The sequence below is a fragment of the Orbicella faveolata genome, unplaced genomic scaffold, assembly GCF_042242905.1.
Source record: "Orbicella faveolata isolate gen_17 unplaced genomic scaffold, um_ofav_v1 contig_46, whole genome shotgun sequence".
Classification (NCBI taxonomy): Eukaryota; Metazoa; Cnidaria; class Anthozoa; order Scleractinia; family Merulinidae; genus Orbicella; species Orbicella faveolata.
Window position 1 is genome coordinate 25,784,143 of NW_028301576.1, and position 17,027 is coordinate 25,801,169.

The 17,027-nt window shown below is 37.8% G+C and overlaps 1 protein-coding gene, 2 long non-coding RNA genes and 2 pseudogenes across 3 annotated transcripts in view; 2 read left to right on the forward strand and 3 right to left on the reverse strand.

Moving 5' to 3' along the window:
* The window catches only part of LOC149099168 (uncharacterized), a 276,702-nt gene that overhangs the window by 74,468 nt on the left and 185,207 nt on the right, over positions 1-17,027 (reverse strand). The gene's annotated exons all lie outside the window — the stretch shown is intronic.
* On the forward strand, positions 4,442-5,662 carry LOC149099182 (uncharacterized; annotated as a pseudogene).
* On the reverse strand, positions 7,275-9,710 carry LOC149099183 (uncharacterized). The gene is made up of 4 exons (XM_089277935.1): positions 9,477-9,710; positions 8,808-8,892; positions 7,737-7,861; positions 7,275-7,642 (listed from the first exon to the last, which is right to left on the reverse strand). Exons 1-4 carry the CDS (start codon positions 9,708-9,710, stop codon positions 7,436-7,438), a joined length of 651 nt encoding a protein of 216 aa, XP_089134061.1. The 3' UTR covers positions 7,275-7,435.
* LOC149099184 (uncharacterized) lies at positions 11,044-12,411 on the reverse strand (annotated as a pseudogene).
* LOC149099185 (uncharacterized) lies at positions 13,307-16,994 on the forward strand. Its single transcript, XR_016203773.1, has 3 exons — positions 13,307-13,560; positions 13,839-13,903; positions 16,809-16,994. It is a non-coding gene; the product is annotated as an uncharacterized LOC149099185 (long non-coding RNA).

Sequence of the window (17,027 nt, forward strand, 5' to 3'; positions counted from 1 at the left end):
ATATAAATTATACCATGCAATCAGTCAACCTTATTGCCTGAAGAAGACTAGCGGTAAGCACTCAAAATGTCGTGATCTACATCTCAAGTGACTACATTGTGAGACAAATGCTAATACACTTTATTATTACATCTACCACGATGAATAACAACAACGTTTTCGTTGACATAAATGCGTTGTATGTAACAAGTGCTTTCAGGTACTCCACTTTCCACAGCTGCATTATCGTCTGAGGTGAACCTCCCCCTTGGTCAAAAAGGCCAGTCATCATAAACTTGTCAACAATGTTCCACACAGTGTCGTAAGTACACATGTTTTACGCTGCAGCAGCACCACAACTACCAGTCTGAAGGTAAAAGGAGGCAATTTGGTATCCCTTCTGCAGGGGAAAAACTGCTCCTTTCTTGTAAACTCCACCATGGTTGTTAATTCTCCACACCATGTCCAGCAACACAGCATTCCCAGCGACCGTGTCATAAAACCAAACAAAAATAAACTTTTGAAAGGCACTTCAAAACATCAAATGTTGAACATTTCAACAGATCATTTGTCAAACAAACTATGTAAAGGGTGAACGAAAAAAACAAAGAGAAAGAAAACGAAAAGGCAACAGATAGTCAATTATCATCCCACTTTCTACATGGCGATGAAATTGTCTAGATTCTACTGCGTGATGCTGAACAAATCCATCAATTGGTTTTTCTTGCCAATTTGATTGGCTGACAACTCAAACCTCATCAGTGATTGGTGGCAAATTTTTGCACAGCCAATAGGAACGTAAAGCAAAAGCAAAAGCAAAACCAAGACCAAAGTACTAATGTAATTACTTTCGACACTCGATTGAAAACCGCTCTAACAATAATTATAATAATATTGTAACAATAACGATACTTTTCAGAATAAAAACTAGCGGCAAAAAACGACGTTTTGATCTCTCTGAGATCATTTTCAAGTTGAAGAGAAAAAACGAATGAAATATACATATAGAAGTACAAATTAGGGCGTGAGAATGTCAAACAATAAAATATCTAAATACGAGTGCTAAAATGTGATTGTTAAAATAATAAAATACTATAAAAAAACCTATATAAATAACTTTGCACGGATTGAATCTGACTGTTTGTTCAAGGTTGGCCTAAGCTCCTTTATAAAGAGCATTTCGTAGATCAGGCAGTCGAATTTACTTTGGCACTTTCTTGAGATCTCAAAATCACGATATATGTCACTTGGGACTGTTCCATGCTGCTCTTTGATGTGATTCCCGATTGAAGACGATCCTTTGTGTTCCTGAACGCGTTGATAGAGGTGTTGGCACATGTACCTGACATAGTTTGCATCATACAAACCACACTTGTAGTAGTGAACAACGCGTTGCTGGTTAATGATAGGTGGCTTCTTTTCTTTTGATTTGACCTCGTGTCCGACCTTGCGGCTTGTATACACGGGACGAATATCAATTCCAATTTTTGGCCTAGTTCCTCTTTATAAAGGAGCTTAAACCAACCTTGAACAAACAGTCAGATTCAATCTGTGCAAAGTTATTTATATAGGTTTTTTTATAGTATTTTATTATTATAACACTTACATTTTAGCGCTTGTATTTACATATTTTATCGTTTGACATTCTCATGCCCTAATTTTTACTTATATATGTATGTCTGAATTTATGAAAACCGTGTCAAATTTGGGGCAAAACTTTCGCGCCTGCCTGCCGGCGATAGCTGGCAGGGAGGCCTTTGCGGTGCTTCCGTCAAGGAGGGTGGGGGAAGATAGCCCTGGGACCTGGTTACCCGCTGATACCAAGCGGGGCTGCCAGGAGCTAACCCCAGGGGGGTGGGGTGGGTCACAGAGAGAGGCACATTCCTCAGTTAAAACTGCTCATTTTCTTTGCAGGACAGCCTTGGCCGGCAATGCCCTGCAGTCTTAGGGGCTGGCAGCCAGCCAGCCAGACACAAGCAAGTGGACTTGGATCGTAGACGTTGAAGTTCTATTTGTATTTTTTAAAAAATACTTATCACTAAAGACATGTTTTTGTGTGGGAAGGCACTTTTTCCTGCAACAACTGAGGTTGTAGGTGTTGGATCTAGGTTTTAGAATACAATGCCCTTTCTTTTTCTCTTTAGTTCTATAGGAAATGTATTGCTTATTTATTGCTTACTCTTAGATGTCTTGAGTCTTAGATAAAGAGGAAGATTTTGACATTTGCATTTTTCCGCGAATAATTTAATGTTGGATCCTACGTAATTAACTCAGTATACAATCATACAATGATCAACTAAGGCGGCTTATATTAAGGAATCTCTTATTCTGAGTTAAGCTTTCCTCAAATTCATTGGATTGACTTGTTCAATGTAATGTAATTTGGAATTTGTCTGAAAGATTAAAGATTAAAGATTAAATTCGCGCTTGACATTGCCTCTTTATGGATCAATCCTAAGTATATACTAAAAAAATTAGCATTACACGGTGTCTCGTACTACTCTTTATAACACCGAAGAATAGAAAAATATTTAATAGTTTGAAGCATTTTTCCACAACTTTGCACTGAAGCACATGTACATTCGCTGATCCGTACATAACCAGCCTCCTAACATATGTACATCTTATTTAGTGAGCCCTTTTACTGTGTAGCATCGCTTTATAAATTTAATTCTACCCTTAGAGCTCGAAATAAAAGGGATGAGTACGTTGCAGGTCAAAGGAGATAGAAATATTTCCAAAGAGCGAAAAGTTGGAAAAAACCATGTTCAAATTAACCAGTGCTAAACGCCTAAAAGATAATAGGCAAACCCAACGAAATTGATCAGAGTTCGAAATAACGGAGAGAAGTTTCTTTCTTCGAGTTAGCCTAGTAGGGATTAAGTTAAATTTGCAACTTACACTACCCGCGTTGATCAGAAGTTCCAGGTGCAATCTGCCTTGATACTTCACTGAGAGATGGATTTGAGAATGGATGTCACAATGTTTTTTTTTTCGCCTTTCGCGACTTCTTCGCGAAGAAATAGTTCAATTCCGCTAAAGTCGTTTGGATTGGTCACATTCCATTGCAGCTCTCCAGCATCTAACGGGGTGGGGGTTTTCCAGCTGCTTGTATATTTTCTTACGATAAAGCGGTGTTTTTGGCAAAGTTTTGAATTGGCGATTATCGGTATCTTTTAGTCACCGTTAGGAAAGGCAGGGAGTTTATCTTTTTTATATAACAAAGGGCTTGTAAGTGGTTTTACTTTTTTTAGGTGGGGCAGTAAAAACTTAGAATTTCAAAAGGTACCACCGTGTGCATTTATATTACAAGCTAACATTTTCCGATAAAATCATTCCTTCATATGTCCCATCTAAATTTCGTTTTTTGGCCTTTTACCTGGTGCCGCGAGTTAACTTTTATGTAATGCGTTAACTTGTACCCGGCCAACAGCATTGTTTTGGCTAGCACGCCTTCAAAACGTTCCGCGACAGTATGTTCTTTTCATTCTTAGTTAGCACGTACACTCTTTTTTAAAAGAATATTGTTTTGAGGCCCAGGCTGAGTATTCTTATCAGTTTTCTGCTTATTCTAGGCTGAAAAAATTCTTGTGAATATTCCTAGATTAGATAAAGGAATACAAAGTCGACTTTGCCGATAAAACTTCAAATTTTAGCTGATCTAATCTTTTCCCCTCTTCCAAGAGAATTCAGCATTAGGTTGATATACTATTCCATTTAAAAATTATCAGTACTGAAGTAAGAAGATAGTATATTTCGGGATGGTATCTTTAACCCCCAGGAAACGTATTTGTGCTTGTAGTATTCACAACGAAATGGCAAGGTGCCTGCCGGTTACACTCTTTCTCTTTAGAATATTGAGGCTGAACTTTGCGAAATTTTAAGAATATTTTAAGCATGAACCCGAGGCTGCGATTTTGAAGCATGGCTCTGTTCTGTCATACACTATAATGTCTATATTCTAAGAATATTCACAACAATATTTTCAGCCTACAATCGGCAGAAAGACAAGAACATTCAGCCAGGAAAAAAAAAAAACAATATCCTTATAAAAAAGGAGTGTAATGTCCCGTGTTTAATGCCCGTTTTATCTATATCTCGGCCAACCTAAAGCCTTCATTTTCCTCCGAAAGGTTTGCTTGTTTATTTCCAACTTAACATTTCTTGCAACTGTGAAGTTCAAGAATGGCTTACAAAATCAGTATGCGTGTTTGCACAGGTCAAGCAATCTTTATTTGTTTTTGTTGACGTTTGAATCCCTCGATACAGGGTTTCGCTGTATTTAAAATTGAAAGAGTTTTATATTAGTCAATTGTTTCTTTATCTCATGAGCTCACTTGTTTTGTTTATCTTACCAGCCAAGCTAAGTATCCACTCCGCACTATATGAATTGTAAGAAAGAATCGACATCTCCGGAAAGAGATCATTCAATTGCATAAACATGACCCATTGACCTTCCAAGTGTCAACACTCTGATAGGTCCTTATAGACGTCACCCAGAATCAGTACGTGTCTTAGTGAAGCAACTCCCAACAACTTCCAACGTAGATTAAGTAAAACGCTTTACCGCAAAGAATCGTGAACTTTCTTCGTTAAAAATGCAAATCACGTAGTCGAACGAATAAACAGATACATGAACGCACTCTAAAAGCAATGACAATTCACAAACTTAAAAATATGTTCCCAAAAGCACTCGTCTTGCAACTTGATTATCACACGACTTTGCCCTGTCCAAAGATCTCAGCACAAGATAGCCACTATTCAAGGAAAATAAGAACCAATCTTCTCGGAATATACTGTGCAAATGAAGAAACTATTCACTGCTTCCTCTACGATCACAGTGTTGGTGGAGCATGACCGAACGAGGTAATATCTTTGTTGAACAATCTACTCGAAAAAATGGAAACAAAATATGGCAGATTTCATCAGCTAACAATCTGGTGTGATAACTCTCCGGGCCAATTTAAAGAATGCTTCTTGTTTTTTTACCTCGATTACCTGGTGAAAAAGGGACAGTTTCTGAGAATAGACCTCAAGTTTCTTTTAGAGGGACATTCCTACTCGATATGCGACAGGCGTTTTGGCTGTATTCAGAAGTTTTTTGACACAGTAGAGAGGGTTGAGTTACCACAAGAATGGGCAACTTTGCTGAAGAACAGTCCTTTAAAAAATATCGAGGTACACTGGGCAACTTTAAACATGATCAAGGACTATAAATCCTGGCTTAGGATGCAGTATATATCCAGGTGTGAGGGTCTAGATAAGGAGAAATTTGAAGTCAGAAGGTTAGCATGGCTAAATTTTGGTTATGGAGAAGTCGCAGATTTCGAGGGGAAATTGGAACTTGTACACCATCCTGAGACTGTGCTTATACGGTTTAATATTGACACTAAAGAGAAGCCAAGAATGGTTTTGTTCTACAAAAAAAAGCAAATGACAGAATTGAATTCCGATTTACTCGTACCTGCAAGACATGAACAGAGGCCTGTAAATAATCAAGTGAAAAAAGACTGTCTAAAGTTAGCGTGAAAATATTTATCTGAACGCGCACAAGCTTTTTATGCCTCACTAGCTTGTGAAGAAGACTCCTCAGATGATGAAAGTTAATAACTTTTATTATACTTTTTCTACCGAGGATGTTCACTTTATCCACAAACTTGAATAAATACACAATACTTTTTTATACATGTATTTGTGCCACTAGAACTGAAGTTACTGGCCATGGGGAAGGGTCTGGCTATTGGAATACAACGCCCACTCTTTGTCATTGTAGTCCCATAGTAGCTCTACTGTTTCTGGGATGTCATGCAGGGCGACAAGAAAAACCCTTGGATTTCTTGAGTTTTTGTTGGCAATGAAGGGCCTTACATTAGCGTTGTTCCTCGAGTGATTCAATGTTGCACCCCACGGTAATTCGCCCCTCACATTGCCTCCATATGGATCAATCCTAAATATAAATACAAAAAAGAGAACATTACACAGTGTTTCGCACTACTCTTTATAAAATGAGGAACAGAAAAACATTTCATTGTTTGATGCAGGTTTCAACAACGTAGCACTGAAGTACATGTACATACGTATATCCGTACCTAACAAGCCTCCCAACAGATATGCATCTTATTCAGTGAGCCCTTTTTAGAGTGTAGTATCGCTTTATAAATTCATGTTTACGAGACTTGTGGCTCTTTTGGCGAACACTTAGCACGAAGGGCAAGCAAAGATGCAAATTGCGAGTTAAACGTACCAAGTGCTAGAACAAGGAAATGTATCGCTTATGTCGGGAAGCGCTGTGAAATGTCACTTGTGCTTCATCAGTTAATGTTGCGTCGTGTTAAAACAAAATCCGCAGAATTTCATCAAGTAGCAGGAACGTATTATCGCAAACTTTGATTCAAATTAATTTCATTTTAAGCAGGAGCGTATAAGAAGGAAAGTTTCTTCAATTTTATATTGAAAATTCGACCATCGCACTGAGATATGATACTGCGAACTAACATAGCAGTGCGTGATGAAGTAGAAACAGTTTACAGTATCTGACTAGCTTTCCTGACGAATCACTGTAACACGGTCTACGCATGAAGAGCCCACCCATATGGCAGCAACATAGATTTAAGCTAGAACAAAGAATTGTGTCTCATATTTTGAGTACTTTTTTAACGAATTTCCGTCTCTTATTTCGTAAAAAGATCTCATTCCTACCAACTTCTTATAACGCTTTTTTCTCCCGGAAAGTAATGATCCCTCGAAAGTAACCACAGCCCGAAAGTAAGAAGCTCCGAAGACTGCTAATTCCGAAAGTAACGTCGATCGTTACTTTCGGAAGTTTACGGTATCATACTAAATACTACAATGCTTCGTAAAAGATTTATGCAACGTTTTCTTTCCTTAAACGATGACTTTGCACCGTTTTATGCGCACGGTTAAGGGCTACAAAAATCCGTTTAATTGTTCTCCCACAATACAAATTGAACAATGTGAGATGTCTGAACTTCTTTTACGTATTACTTGTACAACTGCTTCTAATGAGTACAGCTGGACAACAATAAGAACACCTAGAAATGAGGACGTGATTGGTGAGCAAAAACGGAAAAACAACTCCTTATTAGCTTGCATCTTGAGTCCTCATTTACAGTGTGTCATGTAAATGCTGTACGTAGACTTTGAAATTGCTTTTGTATCCTAAGCTCTGTCACCAATCTTGTAGTTTTCTGTTCAAAGTGGTCTATTTAAGAGCTAACCTACTATATATCTTATTATCTTGATTATAAAAAAAGTGTCTCTGTTTATCCCACGGAGTCGCCACTGAATAAATTGATATGTTCAAATTTCATTTCATTTCATTTCTAAACCAAACTGCCTTAATTTTCCAATTTGCCCCTGAATTTTCAATATAGTATACATAGCAAATTATAAAACAAATCTCAAAACACGCTTATGTACACACTTATAATAGCACTCACGCGATCTGGCGACCCGCACTCTCGAAAACCATGAGGGCGCAAACTTTCCCTTCCTCTCGGTAGATCTCCTCACGCCTCTTAGCTTCTTCCAAAGTCAGCACTTCTCCTTCATATTCACATAGGACCTCGCACTTTTTAATGTCCCGCGAGGCGAAGGCGCATTTTCCCGCTTTTCTTACCGGGTCACTCGGCACATCGTGGAGCTTTAGAAATAAACATAATGTTCAGCATTCCGGCGACAGGTTAAATGTCCAGAAAGATAACATGAGATAGCTGATATTATGCATAACTGCTTACCTCGATTGGTGGAGCAGGTTTGGGGTTGAGGGACATATAATGCTGAACTCTCTCAGCCATTATATGCCCCCCAAATTCAACGGCTGGCTCTCTCTTTGGACGCTGTAGGGCTATCCCCGTATACCCTCAAATGTTTCCACCAGCTTGGGTAGTTGATGCTATTGGCCATAGCCTCTGTTGGCCATATACAAGAACCGCTTTCTTAAATTGCAGATAAACACAAGGCAAAAAACATACAATGTTTAAATGCTGATAATGGTTCGCTCAATTTACATACATTTTTTCTCGATTACTATCATTCTTAACGACTTAGGAAACTGAGTTAAAATCGGGCCTACAATTACACAGGGCGGACATATATCTTAAACTGTTGAACTACTTGTACAAAGAACGAAGTAGGTAATCCGTAAAGATCAGCTACAGTTGGACTCTGCTATTTCGAACTCTCTGATGAAAAGAAACCCCCATCGTTTAGCTTATCTCTAGTTAGTCATAGCTCCTAGTATCAATAATATGTAAATAATAACCAGTCAAAAATAGTTCGTAACGCTTGTAATAAACATTTTCGTAAATCTTTCTCTAAGTAGTTGGATAGTAAGCTTATTGTATATTAATGGTATAATTAACAATTAGACCCGTAGCCCTTGCGGGCTACGGGTCAATAGCCCATGAGGCGAAGCCGAATGGGCTATTGACCCGTGGCCCTGGAGGGCAAAGGGTCTAATTGTTTTAGTATCACCCAACTAGTCGGACAGAAAAGGCAATAATAAAGTTAGCAAATGCAAGTTGAAGAAATATTTGTTTGGGAAAGAAAGAAAGAAAGCGTCATGCTCGATTGCGCCAATTTCGCTACTCGAGGACTATTACTAATAGTCCTCTACTAGCGTAGCCAATTAAAATGAAGGATTTGCATTAGTCCACTAGTTGGGTGATACTAATATAAAATAGATCGATGTGCGGGTTCATGCTGTTATTATATTTAAGTTTCTAACTCAATTATTTTTAATTATAAAGTGTAGATGAAAGACAACTCATTTGACTTTTTGAAGCGCTTAATTTGCATTAGCTAACCATCTGCAATAGCAGCTCGTTTTGTGTGCGATATCGCAGCGTGTTCAAATGGAGAGAGGATTATTATTGGAGCATGTACACACAACTTATAAACAAGAAAAGGTGATATCATGGTGAAATGAAGACCGAATCGTACCGAAGATAGTTACAACTTTAGGCTCGACAAAAATAAGGCCACCATAAATCGTCTGTGTAAACGGGCTTTAAATGAGCCTAAAGTTGAGGAGGTAATTGATAATTGGTAATTATTTATCATGACAACTCCGCTTAGCTAAAAAGCTACTTTGCAGGAAGAACATTAAGGTAAAAGATTAAAGTACGATCACATTAGTTTCTCAACGGTGATCTGATATATGTTTCAATGTTGATATAGTTTTCAATTGTATCATTGCAGTTGGAAATAAAAGGGATTGGTATGTCGCAGGTCATGGGACACAAAAATCAATTCCAAAGAGCAGAAAGTTTGAAATAACCGAGTTCGAATTAACCGTTGCTAAATGCCTAAAATAACACCGGGGCACACCCAAGGGAAACAGATTAGAGTTCGAAAAAACAGGGAGTACGGTTTTTTTTTCGGGTTAGCCTAGTAGGGATTAAGTTAAATTTGTAGGGTCCAACGGTAGTCACAATAGTTTAATGTAATCGGGTTCCAAGAATTTTAATACTTACCCTGTAAAAACTTCCCTTTTTCATGAGATACTGAGTTTGCCCGAGCGTACTGTCCTCTTCTGTCCACAATGAGACGACCCTGCAATATTCCTTAAAAATTTCTTCAGAAGAAACAAAACTTGTCTCTTCTGCCAAAGCAACAGATTTAAGGATAAACTCTTGTAAAAACGGACATTTTGCTGCTCGTTTGTGCTTAAGCATAACTCTTCTAACATTCGCAAATTTGGGCGGCATCTTTGCAGTGCTCCTACAGGTGTTTGTGAGCTGACGATCAAAGCGTTTTATTTATAGGTACTGAGATTTACCCATAAAAATCGTAGGAAACAACTGGTGCTGGCTGATTAGCCAATCAGAAACGCGAATCAGAAATTTCACTAGTGAAGAAAAATCAGCAACTGAACCGGAGCAATGAATTTTCACTAGTGATACTAGTAAAGATGCATACATGCCGTTGGTCTATCGTAGAGTGTTGTTTAGCCCAGAAAACAATAATTGCTATTTACAAAACTAAAAAACAAATCAAATTGCTGGAAAGCTACTTGAGGAAAACGATTTAATGCTTCGAGGACGGTAGATCTCTGTATGGGATGAGGCCGGGGTGGGGGTAGCGGAGGGGGGTTGTTTGCGCAACCTTGGCCAAAGTGGACGAAGCAATCAAAATGTACTTATTGATTGTCTGAGGCGTTTATTTAGGATAGTAGCAACTTTATGGACCTATGAAACATTCAGTGAAAACATTGACCTGTAAGCTTTCTTTTTTTTTCATTTATTTTCCTGTTCGGTGTTTACCATACAAAGTAACATCGGAACTTGTGCAAAAAAGAATTCAAAGGCGACGCGTCAGGAGACATATCTAGCAAAACCCGTGAGAGCGCTCTCCGCTATTGTCACCTTCTAAAAGCAACTCAATTGGATCATTTCTAATTTTGAATTTCTTGTTCAGCTTTGATGGAACCACCGATGTTTTCAAGTCGTTTTGTTTACTTTTTAATCTTGAAATATCCAAGTACCGATGAAATAAACAAATTACCAACGCAGCTGTTTCTAAATTGCTGTGAAGTTGCACACGGAAAGTCTCTATAAACATAAAAAGGAGAGCATTTATTATTGGAATGTTAGTTACAATTCTTAAGTTTGATTCCTGTAAACTGGAGGTATATTTCGTGACAAGGTCAATCAGTTGCCACCGCCTCGTATTTCGTTGACGGTCCGTCAGGATTTTTCAGCTAAATTAATCTTATCAGGCTTCATCATAATTCGAACTCCGTCAGCAAATAAACGTGTCTACACACTTAGCCTAGTAAGTGTATAACAGCGAGGGTACTTGTAAAACAGCGAAGTACATGCGTATAGATAATTTGTCTGTGTAAATATTCCGCGAGGTTGAAGATATTAAGACCCAGTAAAGGTACCGACTTAGTGTGTCAGTCGAATGAGGGTCCTGTTAAATTTCTCAACTTCAGAAAGATTGTATCTATATTTAACACATTTTGGGATTTGGGTTTGAAGTTGAATGCATCAGTCTCTAATGATCAAGCTACAATAAATCAAAAACAGGAACAAGAAGTCCATTTCAATATAATTTTTATTTATTAAATGGCCTGTTGAACTTTTGTAGCGAGAATAGTTACATCGTATTTTAAGGAAGCAAATCTAGCTTGCTTTCTCTTAAGTGAGACTGGCGTTGAGTTCTCAGCCGACAAATTTCATCTTCGGACCTGTGCCGCCCAGTTTTCCTCAATTGTTCCTTCAATTTATTGGAATTATTGTCGCAAGTTTGACAGGTATCTTGTCTCGCTTTTCTAAAACTAAGCATTTCCTTCAATTCACTGTTAAATATGTTTCTAAATGACGAAAAACTTAAAACTGGACCTTTATTGTTTCTTCTTAAACTGGTTGTCTTTAAATCTGGGTTTTCCTTAAGGAACTCAGACCACATTTGACGCATGGACACTTTTGAGTCAAAATACTTCTTAGCATTAGTTCGCGACTTCCGGTAATGGGATTCGCTTGCCTCGTATGAGCAAATAAAGTTTATCACCATGTTTTTCACGAGGGGCAAAAATTTTCTTGGCGTTCTCTGGCCCCTCTGGTCGGGTTCTACGGAAGGATTATCCAGATGAATTTTTTTCAGCAACACTTGTATCTTGCTTGATGACAATCCATAGCATTTTCTAAATGCGGTCCAACATACCTTTCCCAGTGGTGGTATGGTATAATTTACCCTCCGTTTTCCTCCTACGGTTACTCTTATTTCCATGAGCTTGGAAAAGAGGTAATTCTGTTCATTGTATGACTTTCGATAAACCGTGTTTCTTTGACCTCGTATAATAATTCTTGTTTGGAATGCACCTCTCCTCAAAAGGCAACCACTGTGACAGCAGGTCAAAAGTAGCCGATTTATATCTCTGAAAGCAGCATTTTTTCGTCTCAATATCGTTCGCCTATCCTTTGCCACGTAAGTCTTCTGGAGCTTGTGGCTGGTAACCAATTTCCTCCTTCCCTTTTCGACTGAACTCGCGATTGGATCACCATGGACAAAATACTGCCACGGCCTTGCGGAATCGAATTTGTATACAAGGTTGTTTAGGTCTTTTCCATCGCCATGGAGAGCGCCTGTTAGAATCGAGGGATTGTTGGAAGTCGTCATATTGTGAACGCAGTTTTGGCGAGCTTTCTGAAACGTAAAAAGCCGGCGTTTTTATTCTATGGCCTGACGTGACCGAACGAATGTACGAGCATTGTCCAGTTTGTTTACAAGCCTGACACGTCGACTGGCTGTCAAAAATTGCGAAATAGAACAGTCTGGAATCAGCCGTCAGCGAACACGCCCACCTATTTAACTCAGGCGAACACGTCCCTTATTTTCATCGCAAATATTCTGGAAAATATTACTTCCTTAAATTAAACCAAATCCATGTTTTGAAAAACAAATCTCCAACGAACTGGAAGGCAGAGGTATAATAATTAAACATTATACGAGGCTTGAATTACTTTCGCAGCCTCTGGGATGGACCACAGCCTGCTGTGAATATTTTTTTTCTTCTAACCACCAACGGTTTCTTCAATTCTGTTGCTGATTTGCAGGAGATAAGTTTGAAATACACTACAAAGTGGCACACCGCATTAATTATTAAATACTTCCCTCAACGGACATTTAATAAAGTTCTTTATTATATGGATGAACATGAACTAGTCCGCAATGAAAAACAAAAACTTTGTGAGCAGTCGATCTGCAATCCATATTTTGTAATATGGACCGCTGAGAAGGACCGCCCACGAACCAATTATGGCAAATTGCGTTTTCAATTCATTCCGCAAAATAAAGAGTTCTTTTTAAGAAGAAATCTTGTTACCTTCATACCACAAAAGCGACGCGAGAAACGTAAATAAATGTTTACCTTTCACGCGCTCGTTACCGGGAATGCATACTCGGAGACGCATACTTGGAGAGGCGCATCAATTTATCAGTCCGATATTACATAGAAGCAAATCAGATAAAGTAGACTGTTCAACAGCCTCTCTATTTACGCACGCGAAAGAAAACGCGAGCGCGAAATAAAAAGCGAGATCCCTTTGTTCAAGTCGATTTTATGCGCGAGTTCGATGATAGGCTCGATTACCAGCCGCTGTTCGGGAAAGGAGCCTAGTTCGACGATCGAATAAAAAAACGTGAAAATAGAGGGCCGTGAACAGTCTAAGATAAATAGAAAACTTTTATATAGCAGTCTTATACACCGAAATCCAAAGTGCTTAACACCCAAGAAATTTATCAAAACCATCTCCATAGAGATAAACTATTTTGAGTGTTGTTTCTGACTATAGTTTGCCTGTGACTTTTCGCTCATACGCGGGAAAGACCGCGCGCAGGACTGGAAATTGGCGAACATGAAAACTTCTGATTGTAAGCTCGTGGCGGTCAAATTAAATCGTGCTATGAAATGATATTTTTCGATGGTTTCACAAAGGTAACCACCTGAACGACGGCCATAATTCCATTCTATAAAGCTACACGGAATAGACTGACTTCAGGCGTGGATTATAAGCTCCCGTTTTAGCTCTGCTGGGATACCTGGACTGAGCGGTAAGTTTGCTTGCAATCTGATAATCTTTAGCTTATCTGAGTTATCGGCTTATGTTTTAGCAAAGAACTGGGTAAAAGCCTGGCGAAATTTCCTCCACTACTGAGTAATATACATCCTGGTATATAATTTTCAGCCTAAATGTGTTAAATGCAAGGCGAACCGAAGTGGAAAAACCGCGAATCTTTACTACCGAAGCCCGAAGCCTGCAAAATTGTTGTCAAATGAGTCAGAGCTGTCGCCAATGAAATACTTCTTTAACCACGTTCTTTGTCTGAAGTTACAGAAAGCAGGAATGGCCATCATCCGATTGTAGCTGTTGTTGAGAATGACAAATGTCAAAAAGTGAGTTTGAGCGTTGAATAGTAGTGACACATGCTAAGTTGTTACCGTTGAAACCAATTATCCTTAAGGGTACAGTTGAACCTTTATTTTCGAATATAGTTGTATGTTCGCTATAAAGCTAAGTTGTGAAAAACGGCCTTCGTAGCTTTCCTCGGCATAATGCTCAGTTAGGCTGACATATTATTATGATTTTAAAAGATAAAATAAGTTGTCACTACAGCTGATTTATGTGAGTTTCAATCCTTCTTCAGCTAAGAATGAACAGAATGAAGTCGTGAAATATTGGCCAAGCTTATTTTGGCCCGTCTATTTTCTACACGTTTATGACTAGAAATAAATCGATGAATGTATACCCTCTTGATTTAAAAGACCCTTTAAGCAATCTCCCGTTCGTTTTGCTATTGAGTGACCCGGCCTAGTAATTGGGCAACTATAATAAGCTAAGTTTAAATTTAAGCTTAAATACGGGTTATTCAACGATCATGGACATTACATTTGCACGAATATGGCAAGAGAAAAAGCATTAAAAAAGAAATAAAAAAAATCATTCCCTCTGACTTAAATTCTTTATGACAGATAGAGAAGAGTTGCATGTTTAGTTGAGAACCCGTCAAATTGACTCTTTTCCAAAAAAAAAATATATTGAAGCTTAAATAAATGGAGCTTTCATGGACGTTTAACAGCTGAGTCAACCAAGTTCTCAAGTGCAAATCTTAAACCGTAATTTCCTGTGAATTGTGAAAACATAAAAACCATTGATATTGTTTGTTTAGGTACAAGGTAACACTTAAATTATGTACTGATAAATATTTCTTTCAATTGGTGCTTTTTATTTGATAATAAAACATTGTCATGGACGTCACATTCCAGATCATGGACTTAATACAGTGTTTCAAAAAGAAAATGAAATTAATGATGTTGAAAATATAATTTCCCTGTTCCTTCTTGACTTTTCCCACATTTATTAGAAAACTGGCCAAATGAAGCAAATATCAATCGGTTCAAGCAGCTTGTAAAGACATACAATGTTATGTTTAGCTTTATATTGATATCTGGTTAGCTATTTTATTTGAAATTGTACCATGTTTTGTACTTTTTAGCAATCATTGCATGGTACATCTACGTCTTTAAAGATTAATTTTAGTTTCATTTTTATGATGTAAACCATACTTAAAAATTTCATGGAAAGCTGCACTATTAAATTTGTTTAATATTAGGGCCTGTTTACAAGGAGAGAGGGTTACCTTAGAAGGCGGGTTACCCTAGCACTCACACATTTCCTTTTTTTTTCTTCATGTTTACAAGGCAGCTAGGGTAAACCCAGTAGGTGGGTTACCCTATCTACGTGCTAGGGTTACCCTGGCAGGCGGGTTAATTTTTTCTCTCTGTAAACACTCCAGGTAGGGTTAACCCGCCTACCCCGATTAACTTTCTAATTGTTTCCAGACCCTTTGAATATAACCGTGCATTAAGTTCTCCCCGGTTGTAGGGTTACCCAACCTGTAAAATTTTGCTTGTAAACCCGGGCTATCTTTTGCCTTGCAGTTAGGTTTAACCCGCTCGCTAGGGTAACTCTCCCTCCTTGTAAACAGGCCCTTATTATTATTATTATTATTATTGTTATTATTATTACTATTATTATTATTATTATTAGAAAAGGTTTTTCTAAAAAACTGCATTGTTTCAAGCTCTTTTTGAACATAGCTAATTTGATCTAGAATGGATAATAAGTTACTAGGTCTTTTGTTGAGAGTATGTTTGCATGGTTTCAGACTAATAACCTTTGTTCAGTTCCAAATTCTTAAACTTAAGAGACAAACACAAGTCTTATATTCAATGACATTAAATTTTAATCACAGAGCTATAATGACCATTTGTTGTGTTCACTTCAAAAGAGGAAAAAAAACTTACGCTAATTACTGTGATGATCAATCATGTCTTCATACTTTGACATTTTGTTGACTATTACATGTATATTATTGTGTTGTTGCTATTATTATTATTCTACTTATTATTATTATTATTATTAATTCAACGGTAATTGCTCGAGTTCTAAGTCCTAATTTTTTGTTGAACAAAAAACTAACTTTTAGAACCAAGCTTTTTGGGCAATTATTACGAAGCCTCTTGCATTTACTGTTGTTCATGATATATCACATCCATGAATGTAACATTCATGACAAATTTAACGGCAAGTTTTTTGAGTGACCTTTTGGAACTGATAAGTTTTGTTGCCACAGACGTATGTTACTTGGTCAAGTAATAAAAAAAACATCTAGTATGTTATTTTTATATCGGCCTTAGATACAAGCCATGAGAAAAAACAAATTGCTCTAAATTACAGGGAATACTTTACTTGACATCCATGACAAAATTTTTGGCAGTTACACATTTCTTTAAGAATAGGTAAGATGAAAATACTTTGGTTCTAACCTGGACATTTAATATTACATTTAATGTGTACTAAACTCAGTTGTTTGACTTATGGTTAAAAGATTATTGCATCCATAATGCCAAAATACAAGGAGTCTATTAGTAGTCCCTTAGTTTGGGGAGGGGCCCCCCCCCCAACCCCTCAGTAATGCATGATGATTTTTAAAACAGCAGTCCTTGTGCATTTTGGCTATGGACTTAAAATCCTAGAATAAGGTATTTTTAAAATGGTCCTTTCCTTTATTCTCATGTGGAATGGGCCATACATACAAGAAACTTTAATAGAAGCAGCAAAAAGAAACAAAATAAACTTGAGTGTAAAAGAAAACTGAGACACACTCCTTCTTTGTATTTCAAGTTCAAAACACACAAAATTTGTTAATTTTACAATGATAACATTAATTTCCAGCTAAGAAAATACATTGTGTTGCACTGTCCACCTGTTCATTAAAACTGCTCATTTTCTTTGCAGGACAGCCTTGGCCGGCAATGCCCTGCAGTCTTAGGGGCTGGCAGCCAGCCAGCCAGACACAAGCAAGGTGGGTGAGTAGGCTGTGTGTTGACAGAGTGCCTGTGGTTGATCGAGTGAAAAAGCCTGGGTATTTTCTTGGAAAAGTGTCAGGGTGGTTGTGTTGAAATTAGCACGGTTTTCATAAATCCAGACATATGTATATTTCATTTGTTTTCTTCT